We start from the raw sequence: 17,976 nt of genomic DNA, 5'->3' as shown, positions 1-17,976 counted from the left end.
CGGCCATTTCTATGCCGCACAGTGGATATTATTTTCATAAATACCACTCGATAGATGAACTTTTACATCCCATAGACTATCATTCTACCTGGCACATCTTCAGATCCTGCAATCTTAAATATCCACTCCTTGTTTATAGCCTGTGTTCACTGAATAGGACAAAAATGGGCTCTATCCACGGTGAAACTCCCCCCTATCTACCATTCCGCTTGGATGGCAAGGTTGCCCTCGTCACCGGCTCTGGCCGGGGTATTGGGGCAGCCATGGCAGTTGAGCTTGGGCGTGCGGGTGCCAAAGTCATAGTCAACTATGCCAACTCCCGTGAGCCAGCAGAAAGCATCGTGCAGGAGATCAAATCCTTGGGATCAGACGCCATTGCACTGCAGGCGGATGTACGAGACGTCTCCCAGACAATTCGACTCTTCGATGAAGCTGTGGCGCACTACGGTGCCCTCGATATTGTGTGCTCAAATGCCGGAGTTGTCTCTTTTGGACATCTTGCAGAAGTGACAGAGGTAAGGAAGGAACCCCCCATGCTATAGGAGAGATGACGAGAGCATCCCAAACGACAGTGACTGAGAATGTTATTTCCATTGACAGGAAGAGTTTGACCGCGTGTTCGTGATCAATACCCGGGGTCAGTTCTTTGTCGCCCGTGAGGCCTACAAGCACCTCAATGAGGGCGGCCGCATCATTTTGATGAGCTCCAACACGAGCAAGGATTTCACCGTTCCCAACCACTCGGTGTATTCCGGTTCCAAGGGAGCCATTGAATCTTTTGTACGGGTGTTCGCCGTCGACTGTGGCAAGAAAAAGATCACCGTCAATGCTGTTGCGCCCGGGGGCACTGTCACTGACATGTTCTACTCGGTTGCTAAACACTACATCCCAAACAGCGAGGAAATGTCTGATGCCCAGTTAAAAGATGTAGGTTCTGGTCCCCATGGTTGGTGCTCGCCAGTTCAGCTGACATTTTTTGCTAGATGGCTGCCCATGCGTCACCCCTTGTCCGCAACGGGTACCCAGTTGACATTGCACGGGTCGTTGTCTTCCTGGCGAGTAAGGAGGGTGAGTGGGTGAATGGAAAGACGATCGGGATTGATGGTGGCTGTCCATAATATGGACATGCAGCTGGACTGGGAAATATGACGCTGTCGAATTGTTTCAATATGTCGAGTCCACAGAAGGGTGTTCATTCATGCCAGAGTTGTCAACTGGCCTTAATGCAATACAATCTCCCGCCTAGCTACCCTAGATAATGTATATCGCAGGTAGTACCAGTATTAAGTCATGGGGCTTCCGCTGTTAGATAATGAGGTCCAGAACGCTCTAAAAGCGATGTTCTTCTACGTATTTCTTGTCGACCTGTAATCTGTTGCTGTTATAAAGATATACACAAATCCCCCTTGACATTTCCTGCAACCGAGTGTTCATGGCTCTTGTAGGGTTGCCTATGACATGTAATACTTAAACCGAGACGAGTTGTTTCGGTGCTGATAGTACACAAACAGAGGCTCTTCCTCGTAGTCCACATATATATGAAGTCCCCTTGGAAACATATATTGGTTCTAGAATGCTCCATTGATACTACCAATTCTGGATGATCTCGTAGCAGATTTAGTACGCTAACATAGTATAACTTTAACCATTATCTATCTTTGGTCAGTGATATACTTCCACAGTTTGAGTACTAGCCTGGGTCCTACGCTTGAAATACACTGTAGTCAAGTGTCGCAGATAGATTTTTAATTGCAGGATATGAGTTCAGACACTCTACAGTGCCCAGTACTGCCTAGATAAGATATACCCGCGGGTTTCTGAATTTCCCATAGTACTATACAGACGGTTGAGATTCAGTCTTGTCCTTTGCACCCTTACTGATCGACGTCCACGGCATTCCAAGGCTCAACACTGTTGCACAGCCCGCCAAAACCAGAATGATCAGAAACGCGACCTTCAGTCCGTCCATATAGCTATGTAGTATGGCATCCAGGTCAGGGCCATGGAATGCTTGACGAAGCTTGGTTGCGCCTGCCGCAATCACCGCTTGTGGATCGACGCCGGGCGCACGTTCAGCCAACCGCTTAAGCAACGTGTTCGTGAACCCTGCCTGTGCACTGGACACCATGAATGCCCCGCCCATCGTCTGAAAGAAGAGCATCATGGCCGTTGTCGGTGACACGTCTTCAGGGTCCGCCAGCGCCTGTCCTGCCATGATGGGTGCCTGGAAGCAAAGGCCGATGCCGATCCCAGTGAGCACTTGGTAGCCGATCCAGCCCCCGGCTGGGGTTGTTTGCGACCAGGTGTAGATTAGACCAGTGCCGACAGTGGTGAGAACAGCACCAATGAGCACCAAGGGGGTGAAGTATCCCGTCGCAGTGATTGCACCGCCGGAGATGACGGTAAAGATAGCTGCCGGGACGACGGTGAGCACATTATGAGGACAGGGGCTCCCTGATGGGCTAATAAGACTCACTGACGGCAATGATGAATGCGAGATTGCGGACTCCGCTGTCCTGAGCTGTCGTGCCTAGGATGGACTGAAAATAGATGGGGATGTAGTAGATGAGGGTGAATTCTGCGCCTCCAAGACTGGTGATAATGACAGAAGATGAGAATGCTCCATCCGAATGGGGTTTTGTAGGGGCGGCATATCATCCGGAATCACACTTACAAGAAGCTTACGATACATCCCATGTACACGACTCGTTTTTTTAGGATATGAGGGACCAGTAGTGCACGGTCTCCCTGGAGATACTCGATGACCAGGAAGGCAAGAGTAATTAGGCCGAACCCAATCAATGTCCCAATGACAGGGGCTGATGACCAGTTTTTGGCGACGCCCCCCCATTGCAGGGCCAGCAGGAGGCAGACAACGCCCGCCATGATTGTGAAGGTTCCGACGAGATCCATCTGGCGGACCTTCTCCAGCCACGGCGCATTGGCGTCCTTCTCTGTGCGTGACATGCGCGGTGTCTTGAAGGTCAACAAGATAATGGCCGCCGACAACCCCCCAATGGGAAGATTAATGAAAAAACTGCAAGTTATGGGCATAGACAGGGCACACGGTTATTCTTAATTTTCCCGAGACGGCCGATCAGGAAGGGGACACCTACCACCATCTCCAGGAGACACGATCCGTCAAGGCCCCTCCGATCACAGGGCCGATGCTGGAGGCGACTCCATACGTGGCCGCTAACACCCCTGCGAATGCGGGTCGCTTCTCGGGTCGAACCGCAAAGGCCACGATCGTGTAGCAGCCAGCGAGCACACCTGCAGCGCCGTAGCCGGTCACAGCTCGACCGGCAATCAATGTAGCACTGTTCTTCGCGACGCCTGGAAGTAAACCAACCCAGTTAGAAATGGAGGATTAGTATCGTATCATCATCGGTGGGAGAAAGGGAACATACCGCAGATCAGACTGCCTAGTTCGAACACAAATATCGTAAGGAGGAATACGGTTTTGAGGTCAAAGTATTTGTATGCTTTCCCCCAAGTGGATTGTGACGACGCCACCGTCATGAAGAACGCCGATGCGTACCAGCCCACATCGTCTAGGCTATGGAACTCGTCCGTGATCGGGGGGATGGCGGTTGCTAGAATTGTCATATCCATGACAGCTAGAAGCATCGTCAAGACGAGGCCAAGGATGATAGTGAACAAGTGAACACCGTGGGGATATTCCTCCTCCTGTGGCCGAGGGATATCATCATCGGGATGGGCAATCGCTTTCTTCTCCGGCTCCCCCAATGCTGATGGGGCGGTTTGAGGACAGGAAGTCTCCTGGGATGCGTCATCACGAGGTGTGTCTGGGAGGGACATAGCGAGGCCAACAGATGCCGTCGTGGATGGATTGACAACATGAAGGACTGGGAATACATAGGCCCCCTCCCATTTTTAACAACCTTAAACGGTATTCCCATCCAATATCCCGATAGCCCCGCTTCAGAGTTAGGGTGTGGTCAAAGTCTGCTGAAGCCGTTCTCCTAGTGCTTATCTGACACTTCGGCACATGACAAGGTGTCTTTTTTTTTTTGTGGTCTTTTTTTTTTTTTTGGCCCCTGGTTTGTTTCACTCGGTGTCCGGTACGGGCAACAGGCTGACCACTATGAGTGCGGAACATTACATTCTAACGGGGAAAGAAAAAGAAAAGAAAAAAGAATACCCCGGATGCGTGACGCACATCTTATTGGGGGTGAAGAGAAACGATGTTACGGTGGCGTGGCAATAAGCTTAACACCACCTCCATGCTGCTTGTCTACTAGAGTTACATTGCTATTTTCAGACACCATAGGGAAAGTGATTGGTGAATCCGGGCCATTTATTCATTAGAATTATGCACAGAGCCATGTGCCAATTCAATCTCATCTGCCGATGGGAGGATCATCTATGCCGTAGTATATCCACGATTTCGGCGGATAAAGCCCGCAGTCGCTGGCGCAGGTCTACTGCGAACTGCTCTAATATTGTTGAAGGAAATTGAAATGTACCCTCTCTATCTAGAAGGAGATCCGACCTAGTTGTAGATGCGCTCGTAGGTGGACTACTACTCCCACCCCGCGTCCCCTTGGCTTTCAAGTGCTGCGACAAGGTATTAACGAGTTGCTGCACCCGATGCAGCTCGCTCAGGACCAGCTGAGCAGCCATGCGACCCTGGTCCTCATCATCAGCGGTATCGCTACCCCCCAGCCCGGGGGTGTGCTGAACCTCCTCAGAATGCTCTCGGTGCTGGTGACTACTGCCGTTGAGTATCGGGCTACGGTCATTCAAAAGGACGGGACGCCTGGAGGCTGCCGCATACCACGCCATGACTTTGAAGACGATCAAAGACATGAGAGAGAGCAGGTAGCCGTCCTGCGAGCATGAGCACTGGAGCATATTGCTGATGGTATCGATGGTTTTCCTATTGTTGCTAATGACAGACTGGTTGGTTGGGAGAGGATGCAGGCCGTGCTCCCTGACTGGTTTCTTGGGGGGTTGGCAGCATCCCACACCGGGAGGGAAGAGCTGCTTCAAGAGCCCCAGAGCCTGAGTCAAACAAGAACAGGGTGTATTCTGTGGTGGAAATTCCTCGACGGTTGGTGGCCGACTGTTCGGTGGGCTCTGAGGCTTGAAGGATGAGAAGTCACCGAGGGATTGTTCAAGTGTTGTCAAGGCATTGTCCGACAACCCATGCAGCGACATTCCGCCAGAGTTGAGGAAGTTATATCCATCCGTTGTATTAATCATGGTGGAGTCAGACAAACCGTTGACATCACTGGGGTCAAGCATCGAGAAGCACATGGGAGAGGCCAGAAAGTCGTCCAACTGGGCATTTAGTACAGCCGGGGTCGATACCGTCGTGTGATTTGCAGGGGAAAGCAGGTCAGGTGCAAAGTCCAAGTCATTGGCCAGTTGGGAATTTGGAGAGGCGGATGTAAGGCCCCCCGTTGAGGCCATCATCCTGGATGCGGCGATAGCAGGCCAGCTCGGTGTTGGTAATGTCTGGGTGGTAGTGGTAGTGGTAGGAGCAGGGGCATTGTTGGAGCGGCTCCCTTGCTTTCTGCCTGCCCTCTTCGTGGCGAAGTATTCGCAGACGACCCCTCGCTTTGCACAACGGGCACAGGTAGGTTTCTCTTTGCTGCACCGAAGCTTCGACGCTGCGCACCCGTGGCAACTGTCCCTCAGTTTGGGTCCAGCTTGGGACATGGCATTCTGGCGGCCCGAAGACTCGGAGGGCTGCGTGGTGACCATGGATGATCGGACAGGAAGTAATATATCAATCGATCTGCACGCAGATTTCAGAACCTGGAATTAAATGGGCACCAAAATAGTGCATACTTGCTGTGGGGGGAGGACGAACCCCTTCATATATATACTGAGTATGGTTTGTCTGTTCTAATTACATGTGCCAATGGAGATTGATCAGAACTAGTGCTCATGGCTTCCACGTTGATGGAGTTTTAGAGCCCTATAATGATTCCCATTCGTCTCCAATATTAAGTGTTTAGTGCTCACCTCCTGAGCGCGGAGAAGATCGGGGCTGCGTCCGTGTCATTGTTGTGTTGTGTTTCGCCCTCACAACAGCAGTAGTATCCAATCCGAAAATCTCACATCATCTCTTCCACCCCCTCTTCCACCTTCCTGCTACGCAATTATTGCTGTGTCGCGGTTTTCACTCGTCTATGGTAAAGAGAACAAGACACTGGATGCTATCGGTCTCCTTTTTGGGATATTATCACATTGGATGCCGAGGCAGACAGGCCAAGAAGCCCATTGGAAGCGAATCGACATGGAGCTGTTACATGCAAGATATAGGCCTCGTAAACGGTCGTATTAGAGCGGCAGGCCTAGGGCGGACTTTAATTTAGTGCCGTGCCCCGAGGACCTGTGGCTTGCTACTTCGTATCTACGGCGGACTGAATGGAGCAGTGTGGACAAATATATATAGATATATCACATGTGTGTAAGGAAATGTGGCTGTTTTAACTTTAAACACCGCCCGATTCAGTCCGCCGTACTACCATCACTTCTCTAATGCTGCGCCCGAATTCTGCATGGCGCACGGCGTGTCGATGTCGATCGTGGGACCGTGCCACAGTCCGACTATGGCCAGCAACGTGGCGTTTGTCAGTCATGAAATGGAACACGGTGCTCGTATTCGCATGAGCATTGAAGGGACGTCGTTATTAATTATCTGAATAACGAACTACCTGGTAATGTACCAAACCTCGCTTGCGATAAGTGTTACGGTAGCACTATAATCCGCCCGACCTGACGGTGCGGAGTACTAACGATCCAATGCTACACCTGAATCTTTTAGATAGTTGAACACAATGAGAATATAGGGAACCGCTTAGAAGGCTCAGTTATAGAATAGCTCCCTGGGCATCACTTCCCCTGAATTCCACAACAATAAGAATATAGTAAGTGCTACGCATGGAGTAATATGTTCCCTGATCAGCCTGCCGTAGTCCATAGAGTAGAGAACTCGGAGTCACAGCAATTCCCGTGTCAAGTTTCCTGCCACATCGCCACAATTATGGATGCTACCGGTATACGCCTGGTACACAACCTCCAATGCCACCGCCCCCGTACTGGACGACTGGACTTTGTTCGCCAATACTAATCGGCCCGTGCTGTCACTGATGTTGTTCAGGATACTCATAAACCCCGACATCTCCATCTCTCCATCGTTAGTTAGTTGTAGCCACGCAAGATCTCGCGTCCGCGCCAGGGCCTCTACTTCAGGGCCGACAGTTCGGCTTTCTGGCAGCAGACGCGGCGTGAGCACGAGCGTGGCAGAGCGATTTATTCTCAAGACATCCATATGGGCCCGGAGCTCAGCACTGATTTGGGCAGCCAGGCAGTCTGATGACAGACGGGGTGAGGGTGATGGCAGGTGGACAAGATAAATGGCCGCATCACGGACAGGTTGGACTGTCCCCGGGGTACGCGTTTGCAACACGACGCGGGGGTGCTGTTCGCCTTTATATCGCTTGTCTCCCAGTTGGGAACTTATCATGGCAGACTGGTCTATCTGCGCCGTAAACTGTAGTGTGGGATACTGGTTTGCCAGCGCGATACATCGGGCGGTGGATTTCACTCCTACCTATGAATGAATCATCAACATGTTAGCTCCCGTTGGCGAATGCTGGATACATCTCGACTTGCAAAGCAGCATATTAAGTTTCAATATTTTTCTTCTTTTTTTGCTTCATACCTCAACTACATGTGCGTTGCTCCCACGGAGCCGCTCAAGACAGGTCAGAATGTCTGTTCCTGTGGCGCTTGCGTCTCCCGTTGCGTACCGCAAATAGGCCATGCACTGGCGCTGCAGCCGGGGTTGTTGCTCGTAGTGGCTCGCAAAGGAACTAGTTTTGGGGTGTTCAGACCATTCGAGGTGTTTTGTTGTGTCTGCCATCTGCAAGGCTGCTGGGGAAAGGGTGCCGGCGAGAAACATGGCTGCGTCGAGATGGGATGGCTTGGTGAAGAAAAGTGCTGACAGCGCTGTATGGGCAACGGAGCCTGGTTCAGGCTCCTGAAGGAATCCTGCAGTCGCCGTCATGCGCACCACGCGCCAGAGCCGGGCTTCAGGAACATCTGCGAGGTCGGAAACATCCTTCATCGGAACACTGCCATGGAGAGGGATGCAGGCAAGGACCTGGAATTCCCCGAGCCATTGTACGCACGCGAGCAGTTGATTCTATGGCAACCATCCACCCAATTCATCAGCAGAGAGAAAGGCCACCTACAAACCTCAGTCCCCTCCTTGTAGCTTACCTGGATGGCGAGGCGCTGAAGGAAGTCAGTAGGCTCCCCAAGTAGAACCTCTAACTGATGAATCGCCGCCAGGGTTGACTTGCGAGCACGATGGGCTTCAGGCGGTGCCTCCGGGGGTATCAAGATTCCTGGGGTAATGTCATGCCTAGAGCCTGCCACGGAATCCCCATTGTGAGGAATGTGATGTGTGAGCTCTTTAACGGCGCCTGTCAAGTCGCGGAGACACGCCTTCAGCCGGGTAAAGTCAGTCATGATCTGCGACCCACAGGATCCTTGAGGGGAGCGGGGGTATTTTATGTCCGGTTTTTGAGTCCTCGACGAATATGGCAAGGGTAGTGGGGAAATTCAATAATGGGGCACTATAAAAGCGATCGACATGTACAGGCATCGGTTTGTCTATATATATAGATAAAATAAAACATGTCAGGGATTGATGTGATGTCGGGCTAAATCCGCCATCCCTGATGACAGTTATGTCTGTTAGTTTCGGGAGCTTGTTTCGGCACAGAAAGGAGGTCCATGGCAAATGACTATCCGTGGCTGTTTGCTGCGGTTGTTGTTGGGAAATGCTACGCTGGACACATGAGAAGAGGGGGCTTATTCGCTCGTCGGACCTCGACCCTGGACCCAAAACCCGCCAAGAAAAATATATGATGGTAATATATGCTCTATTCCACTACTGTTCATAGTCATTTTATGGTATTTCATATGTCATTCCGTAATATATGTGCCTTTCGGCTCTTGGCAGGTCGTTGGGTTACTGTCAGATATACCAGTACTACGTATATATTGAAACAGCGCTTCTTTTTGTGGTGTAGTGGTATATTTGACAGTTACCCATGGGTACCCAAAAAACCAATACGGCAAGGTCGCCGCCCGAAAGGTGGTCATCAGAATAGACCTATGCACCTCATGGATGTACTTTCTTCGTGTCTGAACTTATCTCTCAGCCGGCGTCCGAAGCCACTACACAGTAGACACGAGACAGCATGTTGTAATAATGGAATCCCCCGGTTGCCAAGAGAAAGACTACTTGGCTTCTGTTCCGATAACAACGAAGGCTGGGAAGTTTCATCTCGCGGAGCGTGAAAGATACAAGGCTGAGGACACTAGTCCGGGGAGTCTGTCGGGCCAGAGCAGCAGCAACTGCCTAATAAAATATGTAGACTCGGTATCTTGCTATTTACTGCAACGTCTCCACCAACTATGCACGGGCAACTAATTAACTACACAGCAGGCTGACGGAACCGGGCTACTCCCAGCATCTACCGACTCATGTGTCAATACCTGAGATACGAACCCGGCTAACCAATATAGTCTAGGTAACATAATAAATAAAAATCTTCCAGATACATGGCCAAGAGCAAGGACACCACCGTTTGTTGCTAAGCGGATGGGGCGGTACTCCAAGGAAGCCATAAAATCCTTTCACCGTGTAAGCAAATGCGCTGACTTTCTTGTATGGATACCTCAACATTGGGTTCTGCAGACCCACAAAGTATCTGATATTTGACTAGTCCCAAAGAGGAAATAGAGTGCGATTTGTGAAAAATTCTTATTTGAATGAATTGAGCTGGTTCGGGCTCTCCTTGATTATATTCTTCTTGATTTTTTTGTTGTGTGCTCCGCGGGGCCCGATCTTGTCACCTGATTCTGGTCCACCAACGGCCATATTATTTGACAGAATGGCCCTCCAGAGTGCGTTGCAGCTGGCTTGTGGTGGGATCCCGTAGCTTGATGGTCTCGCATCAGAGTTGGCCCAGTGTTCGCCAATCAGGTGAGAAGGTATCTGACCGAACCGAATCAGAATTTCCCTTTAGAGTGTGCTGCAGCTAGTGGGATCCCATAGCTTGATGGTATTGTCATCAGAGCCGAATGCCGGTGTTCCCATCGGGCGAGGAGGCAACAACTAAACAAAATCAGAATGGCCTCCAGGTCTATATATCGGCACTCCAAGTCTCGTCGACTTTTGGCAATTGACCTAACTAGTTAAGCACATGTTTTGTCAAAATTCTTCTAATTATCGAGGTTTCTGAAGTAAATATAAGTCCTCAAAAGCTGAAGGAGTGCTGTGTCAGCTATATGTTGATCTTTAAGTATAAACTGCCTAGTATCATGCAGAAATTCTGATATTTCAGAATGTTTGTATTTCTATGGTCTATTTTTTAGTATGTGTACCCCCAGTGAGATTCCTTATAGTAACTTGCATGACTGGGTGTAATATCCTTATTGCTCGCACAACTTTACATACAATTCCCAAAACACCCATTGCTTCCACCTAGTGAAGAAAGTGCACTTTGAGGAACGATAAAGCCTTGTAACTAGGTCATGATACTGTACCAGGTGATTCACCTTCGGAAGTTTTGTTCGCAGGGGACTCTGCTGGTGTGAATTTGTGCTTAGCAATTTTGTCGCACCTATCGTATCATTCTAAGATGTGCATAACCTTGTCGTCCGCGAATCTATCAAGGGTGCCATACTTTTGCCGCCGTGGGCATCCTTTGACTATAAATGGCCGAGTGTAGAAAGCAACGAACCGAAAGACATCGAAGCCCGAGATGTCACGACTAGGTTTGTGCAGGCGTACCTGAAAGGGCGTCCTTCGAACAACTATATTGAAGCTGTGGAAGCACCGGAGTGGTGGTATAACGCACCAGTGCGGCAGACACTTTTACTTGCTGGGGCTGATGAGCATTTATTGGACCGATTCAAGCTTGGGTTGGGAAGTTCAGAGTCTGCCAGCAAAGGACAGAATGGGCTCAGAGATTAGCTAACTCTATACAGAAATCAAATCCTAGCACGACCATCGTAACCGGAGAAAATGAGTGTCATGTTGCAACTCTTATCGGGCACATGTTCGGCAACTTTCATGAAACCCAACAAGAACGGGCATTGAGGTATTGGTTAACTGCGTGAGTGCATTAATAAGAAGGCAGGGGTAAAATTATGTTGTCAAAAAAACCTCGAATTGATCAGATTTCCCTCTCGCTAAAACAGTTTTCTCCTTACCAAAGCAACCTTTGTGGCAAGAGCAATGATAGTTTACGTTGCCAATATAGGTCTTTAAACTAAGAGACTACTAGACAATGAAGAACATAAATTTGTATCCCGGATATCAAGGTTAAATGCACCAACTTCGTATACGTGAAGTCCTAATCTGGTTAAGATCACCTATAATCCTATCCTACCATTCCTTTCAACACAGGGAGTATTCGCTCCACCCACCACTATCCCACAATCAGAGCCCCATTTTGGCGAGTCGCCCCTGGCCCTCATCCGTGAACAAGAGAAGTCCATTAGAGTAACCGACGGCCCAAATCATTGGATAGCGCCAGTGAAACCACATCGGATGCTCAGCTGCTCCAAACCATCCGAAATGTCGATCGAGGCTGTAACAGAGATAATTGTAGGTGCTGAGAATAAGCAGCAATAGGACTCCTGTGAAATGAGCTGCCTTGTTTCCGTAGTAATGATCGACGATGAAGCAGTTGATAAGACCTCCCATTGTTCCACCCATACCCAGAGGACAGAAAACCAAAGTCCACATTATTTTATAGAAGAGGTCCCGTGTACTAGTCATGATAAAAACGCCAACGGCCAGGACAAAGAGTGAATTGAGCCAAAATAGTAGGAATGGTCGGAGACAAACCTTGCGTCGTCTCTGGGCAACCTTTCGCGTCTTTCTCTCCGGTGATTAATACTTGGTAGGGCCTTGAATCCATGATGATGGTGTAGGTGTAGAGTACAGAGATCTGTGAGTGTAAACGTACAAGCACCAGGTCTTCATTACAGTAAAATTTTATATTGAACATGCTACGGAAATATTGATCATGTTTGCCTCCGCGTGCGAGTTCCTTGTTTACTAATCGGGCGTGCATGTATTAACTAAGTCCAGCCGAGGGATGGTACTGTGGCCAAGTCTCAACCGACAACATAGTTTAAAAGTTGATAACGTCATCCTAGTGCTCTCATACCGAAACTAAGACAAATATTACTGTAATTATCGCATGGAAAATTATAGGATGATCCTGGTTCGACGCGCAGGTCAAATATTTAAGCAATTCAACCACAAACCATACCACCAAAAGCGCTTAAAAGTTCAAAAAAAAAAATAATAATAATAATAATAATAATAATAAAGCAGGATAGCAGGATCTTATTAGCTATTTCTACTTAAAGCGTCAAGAAAGTTACAATAATCGTGAAGCTGCACGCGTATAAATTGTACACTGTATATCACTTCAACGGCGAATAAATGGACATGTTTTTCGAGCTAAATCACTTGTGAACGGTCATAGATAGACTCAAAACAAAGACTGCATCTTATCTTTAGATCCTCGTGGAGGACTGCCTCCGCCTGAATATGTGCGATAAATGGCCAATATTCTACTTTCAAGCGCGGTTCTACTACTCCTACTTCTGTTGGCTTGCCAAATGTCTAGTTCCCAACTATGTATCCTAGTATGTTTGCTCTACTTTTCTACGTCGTTTGGCATATACGATTTCAAGAATCGCCAATTGAATGTGCTACATACAATGGTGAGATAGACTAAGATGTGAAATTCTTAATGCTGCTTGTCTCGATGCTTCAAACCTGCCGTACATTGGGTAGCTTTGGGGGCTCATGGCTTTGAAAACCCCTCCTTTGCAGATATTTCACAAATCTTGTAAAACATATCTGCCGGCTTCTTTACTTCGAACCCGTCCTCAAGATCTTCAATCATTCAGGAAGTACACGGTTTAGATCCGACGTGAAAGTGGCATTGGCTAGTCTCTGCGTAAACCGCGTTTTTTTTAAAGCTAGAATCTTCCGTAAGTGCTCTGTAGCTAACTGGAGGAAACATGAATGATGAGAACACAAGCATTAAGAATGAATTACCTCCATCCAAATCTGGCTTCTGCAAAGCATCATTGGATGGAGTCTGCCAGGGAAATAGATCATCACCGTGGGTTGAAATCTGGCTCAAAGAGAATTAAGTCTATGTTATTGGCTTTCTTTGAATTATATATTCTTACCGGTAAACAAAAGTCGACAGTAGACTCCATGGTAAGAAATTAAGATTTCTGAGGAAAGTAAAACAATGTGTACAAAAGACTCTTTAACGTTAGCGGACTGACTTTAATAGCTTTGATTTGATCTCAATTGCGAAGTATGGAAAAACTAGGTCTGGAGATTGCAGTTCAACATGGGACAAGTGGTATTTAAGCTCAGGGTACCTAAAATGGTTTTCGTACTAAGGTAAATAATATTCTCCGGTTTCGCTAGATGGCGATCAAGTTTGCGATGTAGCGACCACAGAACAGTGTGCCGGATCTCAGAATCTGATTCAGACCAAGAAATAATTATACTAAGCACAAACAAAACACGCGCGCATAAGGACTGAGAAGCTAAGCAATAGATCCCAGCGCGATACAGGGTAGCGCAAGTCCCACTCCGGAGTTCTATTTTGTTAATCTGTTATTATGTGCTACTTATAGTGGTACAGCATTTTACTTACTTCAGCTGAACTCCCTGTCGTCTGGCAACACACGACATTCTGCTTACACTGCTGTTTGAGCAAATCCTGTAAGCTAATGGCGATGATATTGACTTTTCGTGCACATTAGTAAACCTGTAACACCAATATATCATATCATGGCTTAGAACTTACTGTTAATAGGTAGTTTAGAACACTGCGAAAACAGACTTGCGCCCTCGCTGCCTGACCCTGCTCCTAACAAATCGCTGAGAACACCACCACTGTGGCTCGTATCGCCAGCTACAGTGGCCTTATTACAGCAAGAGAGCTGAGCCTGAGTGCCACATTTGTCCACACCCTCTTTGATTGTCATGCCTTCTGGGGCAGGGAATTTCACACTTGGATCCTGATGGTGGAATTCCGTAGTGGGAATTGCAACTGCTGCTGCTGCGAAGAAAAGGGCGAGGCCAATATTGAACTTCATTTTGTTTTATGTAAGCTCTGTTGAGAAATAAAACAAAGTGTCCGAGAGGAAGAGGAGGGAAGAGAATAATGTTATAAAAAGGGAAGCTGTTGTGTGGAATGTTATTTGTGGAATGTTAAACTGCATTCCAGTTCCAGATATGGCATTTTTCTCTGCAGTGCATGCCCTTAGAGAAGTTATATTCCATTCTACCGAAGTTGTCGCGCAGGGATGAGCTGACATATTTATCAGGAGCTAGGGGCAGTTGTGCAAGTGGTATTCTTGTCTGGTACCACTTAAAGAAACCAGGTAGGTTAGTGTAAAATATAGTCTCTCTGTATTAAAACCGAAATATAGAATACCCGGCGAGGAAATTTCCACGAAAGCCGTAACGATGATCTACTCAAGACGTCAATCAAAAATGCACGACACAACTTTAAGCACCGGCAACGCACGATGATTGTTCACGCCTTAAAAGACATATTTTTGACCTTTATCTTTACTTACCTGTACAAATGCCTATTAAATACCAATTCTGATTTCGCTCTGGCTTTCTCTACTTTAGTGACTAGGGATAAGCCGGGCAACGCAACATCCTAGGTACTGTTGAAGAATTTGCACGCTGAGGATCTAAAACAATGAGAATCAAAGTAATGGGAGACATCTAGATTTGGACTAAATGTTTATTGAGAGATATGCCCGAACCAGGGGGTTGACCCAGTCGAACAGGATGCGAAGATAGGAACCATGTCGACCAAAAGGATAAGCTTGGCAATCTGCAGGAACTACCTAATATCTTAATGAAAATTCTCCAGCCAATTGGCATTAGCGTGGTTATGGTAGGAATTTTAAATTTGACATGTGCATTTAGGGATTGGAAACCAGGCAAGGATATGTGTCTCCACTGAATGGCTCTTTGACACCCGGACCATCGGAATACTTAATCAACTTCTTGTAAGTTGTGATTTCGCGGCACAGGTGAACTGCTCCTGGAAGCTATGAGAAGGGGATAATTTTCAAGAATTTGTTTTATAGGGCCTGTTGATCGTGTCTGTCTTTGATGCGGGGCAATGCGTTCTTCATCTTCATCTTCATCAGGAGGTTTAGTAATTACCACAGTTAGCGAGCATTCTGCCGAGGTTCCTTGATAAGGTTGATCATATTCTGCTTGAGCAGGGTCTTGGTGTCTAATGGCCAACAAATTAAGTCTTTCTTTCCACTTCTTGAGTGAACGAGAGGAGGATGTGGCATCTAGGTGGGCAGGCCCTAATACTTTGTTTCGGAGCTCCATGCATTTTGCCATTAAAACCAAGGCACCTTAATCTTTTCTTGGGATTCCCAAGTATAGGCCAGGTTGGCCATGCTGGTCAGAGTGTCGGGATGCTCTGGCTCCGGCGCCTGTTTCCGGGTCTCCAACACCTAAACACATAGTTCTTCTGCTTCTTTCCATCGTCCCTGCACATTGTATGTCCATTCTAAGTCTCCCATGCTGCTTAGTGTTGAGGAATCAGGATCACTTTTTCCCCTCTGTTGCACGCTCACAATGTTTTCAATATCGCAGATGAGATATATATTTATTGAGTTAATTGGAATATGACTACTTTGTCCTAACGAAACTTGGGTCAAACTAGCCTGTAAATTTTATTATACAACAGCCTTAATACAGTCAGCCGAACAAGAAAGAAGGAAACAAGTAAATTTGTTTTCTTCCTTCCCTCTACTTTTCTACACTGCTGACTCTATCCTTTCGTTTGGACTTCCCGCCTCCGCTCGTGTCACTTACCAAGAAACAAAGAATTTATTATGACAGGGAAAAAAAAAAAAAAAAATCCTTGTCCTGCGGAAACAAAACTTAGCAGGATGTTTCTAAAGCGAGCAGATTTAACTACTGGGATATGTCTAGGAGAAGTTGCCAATGCAGCAATGGCCAGTATACATACACTTTAGGGCAGGGGAGGGGTCTTCTACCCAATCAGGATAACTGGGTATATACCTTTATTAAACGCTACGAGGGGCTTAAAACAATATATTCTTGCCGATACAATCACCAACGGATTAAATGTTAAGATCCTAAGCTTCTACGCGAAACCACGTTGATAAGCTTGATTTTCTAGAGGCTTTTCAGCAAGCACGCACCAAAACTTTTACTAGTAGCAAAATTAGTAGTGGCTTTGCAGCAACTGACTTGCTCCTTTCAATCCTGAGCGTGTGCTTTCGTAGCTCAGTATAGTGCTTAAAATACCTACAGGCAACAGACCGGGCAGTAGATCTACAGCTACTTCAGCACCAAAAACACCTTATAATACCAGACAATTAACAACCAAGAAACAGCAATTGAGAAACTACTACGAGCTTGTACACAGAGCCCTGAATCGCCTGTTGACGTCAGACTAAATCAGCTTGTAATAGGGTCTGAGTACAGGGTAAAAGGCCAAATACAGTCAGAATCATTTGCCTCAAAAAAAAAAAAAAAAAAAAAGAAAGAAAGAAAGAAAGAAATCCGCTTCATTCGATTGAATTTCTCCAAAAACGCCTTGGTCTCATGGATAGCATCTGGGCTAAACGACCAGTTTGGGTTACTGTGCACCTAACGACCAAAGGGACTCGAGCCTATCCAATGCTGCAATCCATGCCAGCCGTGACTTTTTCGTGACTCACCCAGATATTGGTGCGTGTTATTGTAGATGGAGTCCCCCGTAATGGTGAGATCGATGGCACCCAGATACAGTTGTCCTATTGGAATCAGTGTGGCCAGCTCTCACCACAATTAACTTTTCTCATTCCAGTTCAACTTCGCCACCAGCCAGTGGCTCAACGGTTGCGAAGTTCTTCGGGATTTGTCCGGGAAAGAGCTTTCCCAGAGACTCTGCACCCTCGCTGGAGAAGATCTTTTACCTACCATTTTAGATACAACTTCAGGGGTCCACAACACTTTAGCGTGCGGGAAACGTTCCAGAATGATCGTACATCCAAAAATTTGGTCGCTCATGGGTATGGTGGCCTATATAGAGGTCAGGTTCTTTTCACTTGCAGGGACCCAGTCAGTGAGTTCCCTTGCAGCTTGGATAGTCCACTGGGAATCGACAAGAATGGCATCCCTCATGCCGTAGATCAAGGTGGACCTCGTGAGAATTCATTTGAAGTGGTCGTGGCCAGCGGGGGCAGAACGAGTCACACCAGAGCCTTTAGTGAAGAAGACCCTGTATCCAAGCCCATCGTTCCGAGCCGGCATATAGATAGAGATCAGTGCATAATATAATGGCTAAGATTCTCTCCCGTTTATTGAATCTCTAGAGTCACTAAGAGAAAGTTATAATCCGCCGCACAAACAGGCTCTTCCTTGTGAAAAACGTTACATCACGTCCTCTCTACATGTGATGATTGACTTCTAAGCACTTGGAGTCTGTCCCCAGTACCAAAGAGAGAGCACTGTCTGAGTGATCGGCTTATAAGGAAGGTCACACGAGTCAGTCACAATTTCCCTAGCTCTAAAAAGAGATCGCTGCTTAGCTGCGATTACTTTGGGAACGTCGAGGAAGGCGGAGTAAAAGTGACTATTCTTACTTGATAATTAGCATTACCCAGCATATTTATAAACGCTACGCTACGCTCTGCCATCAGCATAGCTAACTACACCATCCATTCATCATCCAATCTACATACCAAGCACATTCCATTCACATACCAACACATACCAACCATCGCCTAAATGCCGCAAGTTATAAATACTACGATCCCCTCAACTTTCCGAGATTCCGTCTTAACCACACAAATATAACATAATACTATGAA

At 47.3% G+C, this 17,976-nt stretch overlaps 5 protein-coding genes across 5 annotated transcripts; 1 reads left to right on the top strand and 4 right to left on the bottom strand.

Moving 5' to 3' along the window:
• Positions 1-164: 164 nt before the first annotated feature.
• On the top strand, positions 165-1,371 carry ATNIH1004_003958 (uncharacterized protein; the record flags this gene model as incomplete). The annotated part of the gene is made up of 4 exons (XM_033568630.1): positions 165-515; positions 601-927; positions 984-1,068; positions 1,310-1,371. 4 exons carry the CDS (start codon positions 165-167, stop codon positions 1,369-1,371), a joined length of 825 nt encoding a protein of 274 aa, XP_033427436.1.
• A 463-nt stretch (positions 1,372-1,834) lies between these two features.
• ATNIH1004_003957 (MDR family MFS transporter) lies at positions 1,835-3,822 on the bottom strand (the record flags this gene model as incomplete). The annotated part of the gene is made up of 5 exons (XM_033568629.1): positions 1,835-2,412; positions 2,477-2,592; positions 2,675-3,037; positions 3,117-3,336; positions 3,411-3,822. 5 exons carry the CDS (start codon positions 3,820-3,822, stop codon positions 1,835-1,837), a joined length of 1,689 nt encoding a protein of 562 aa, XP_033427435.1.
• Positions 3,823-4,383: 561 nt separating this feature from the next.
• ATNIH1004_003956 (uncharacterized protein) lies at positions 4,384-5,733 on the bottom strand (the record flags this gene model as incomplete). The annotated part of the gene is made up of 1 exon (XM_033568628.1): positions 4,384-5,733. The coding sequence occupies one exon, from the start codon at positions 5,731-5,733 to the stop codon at positions 4,384-4,386; it is 1,350 nt and encodes a 449-aa protein (XP_033427434.1).
• Positions 5,734-6,976: 1,243 nt separating this feature from the next.
• ATNIH1004_003955 (uncharacterized protein) lies at positions 6,977-8,514 on the bottom strand (the record flags this gene model as incomplete). Its single annotated transcript, XM_033568627.1, has 3 exons — positions 6,977-7,591; positions 7,703-8,143; positions 8,239-8,514. The coding sequence occupies 3 exons, from the start codon at positions 8,512-8,514 to the stop codon at positions 6,977-6,979; spliced, it is 1,332 nt and encodes a 443-aa protein (XP_033427433.1).
• A 5,136-nt stretch (positions 8,515-13,650) lies between these two features.
• On the bottom strand, positions 13,651-14,205 carry ATNIH1004_003954 (hydrophobin family protein; the record flags this gene model as incomplete). The annotated part of the gene is made up of 3 exons (XM_033568626.1): positions 13,651-13,704; positions 13,761-13,852; positions 13,914-14,205. 3 exons carry the CDS (start codon positions 14,203-14,205, stop codon positions 13,651-13,653), a joined length of 438 nt encoding a protein of 145 aa, XP_033427432.1.
• Positions 14,206-17,976: the final 3,771 nt, after the last annotated feature.

The sequence above is a fragment of the Aspergillus tanneri genome (genome assembly GCF_003426965.1).
Source record: "Aspergillus tanneri strain NIH1004 chromosome Unknown AapTan_3_pilon_pilon_pilon, whole genome shotgun sequence".
In the NCBI taxonomy this organism is placed as follows: Eukaryota; Fungi; Ascomycota; class Eurotiomycetes; order Eurotiales; family Aspergillaceae; genus Aspergillus; species Aspergillus tanneri.
This window is presented reverse-complemented; position numbering and strand designations above follow the sequence as displayed.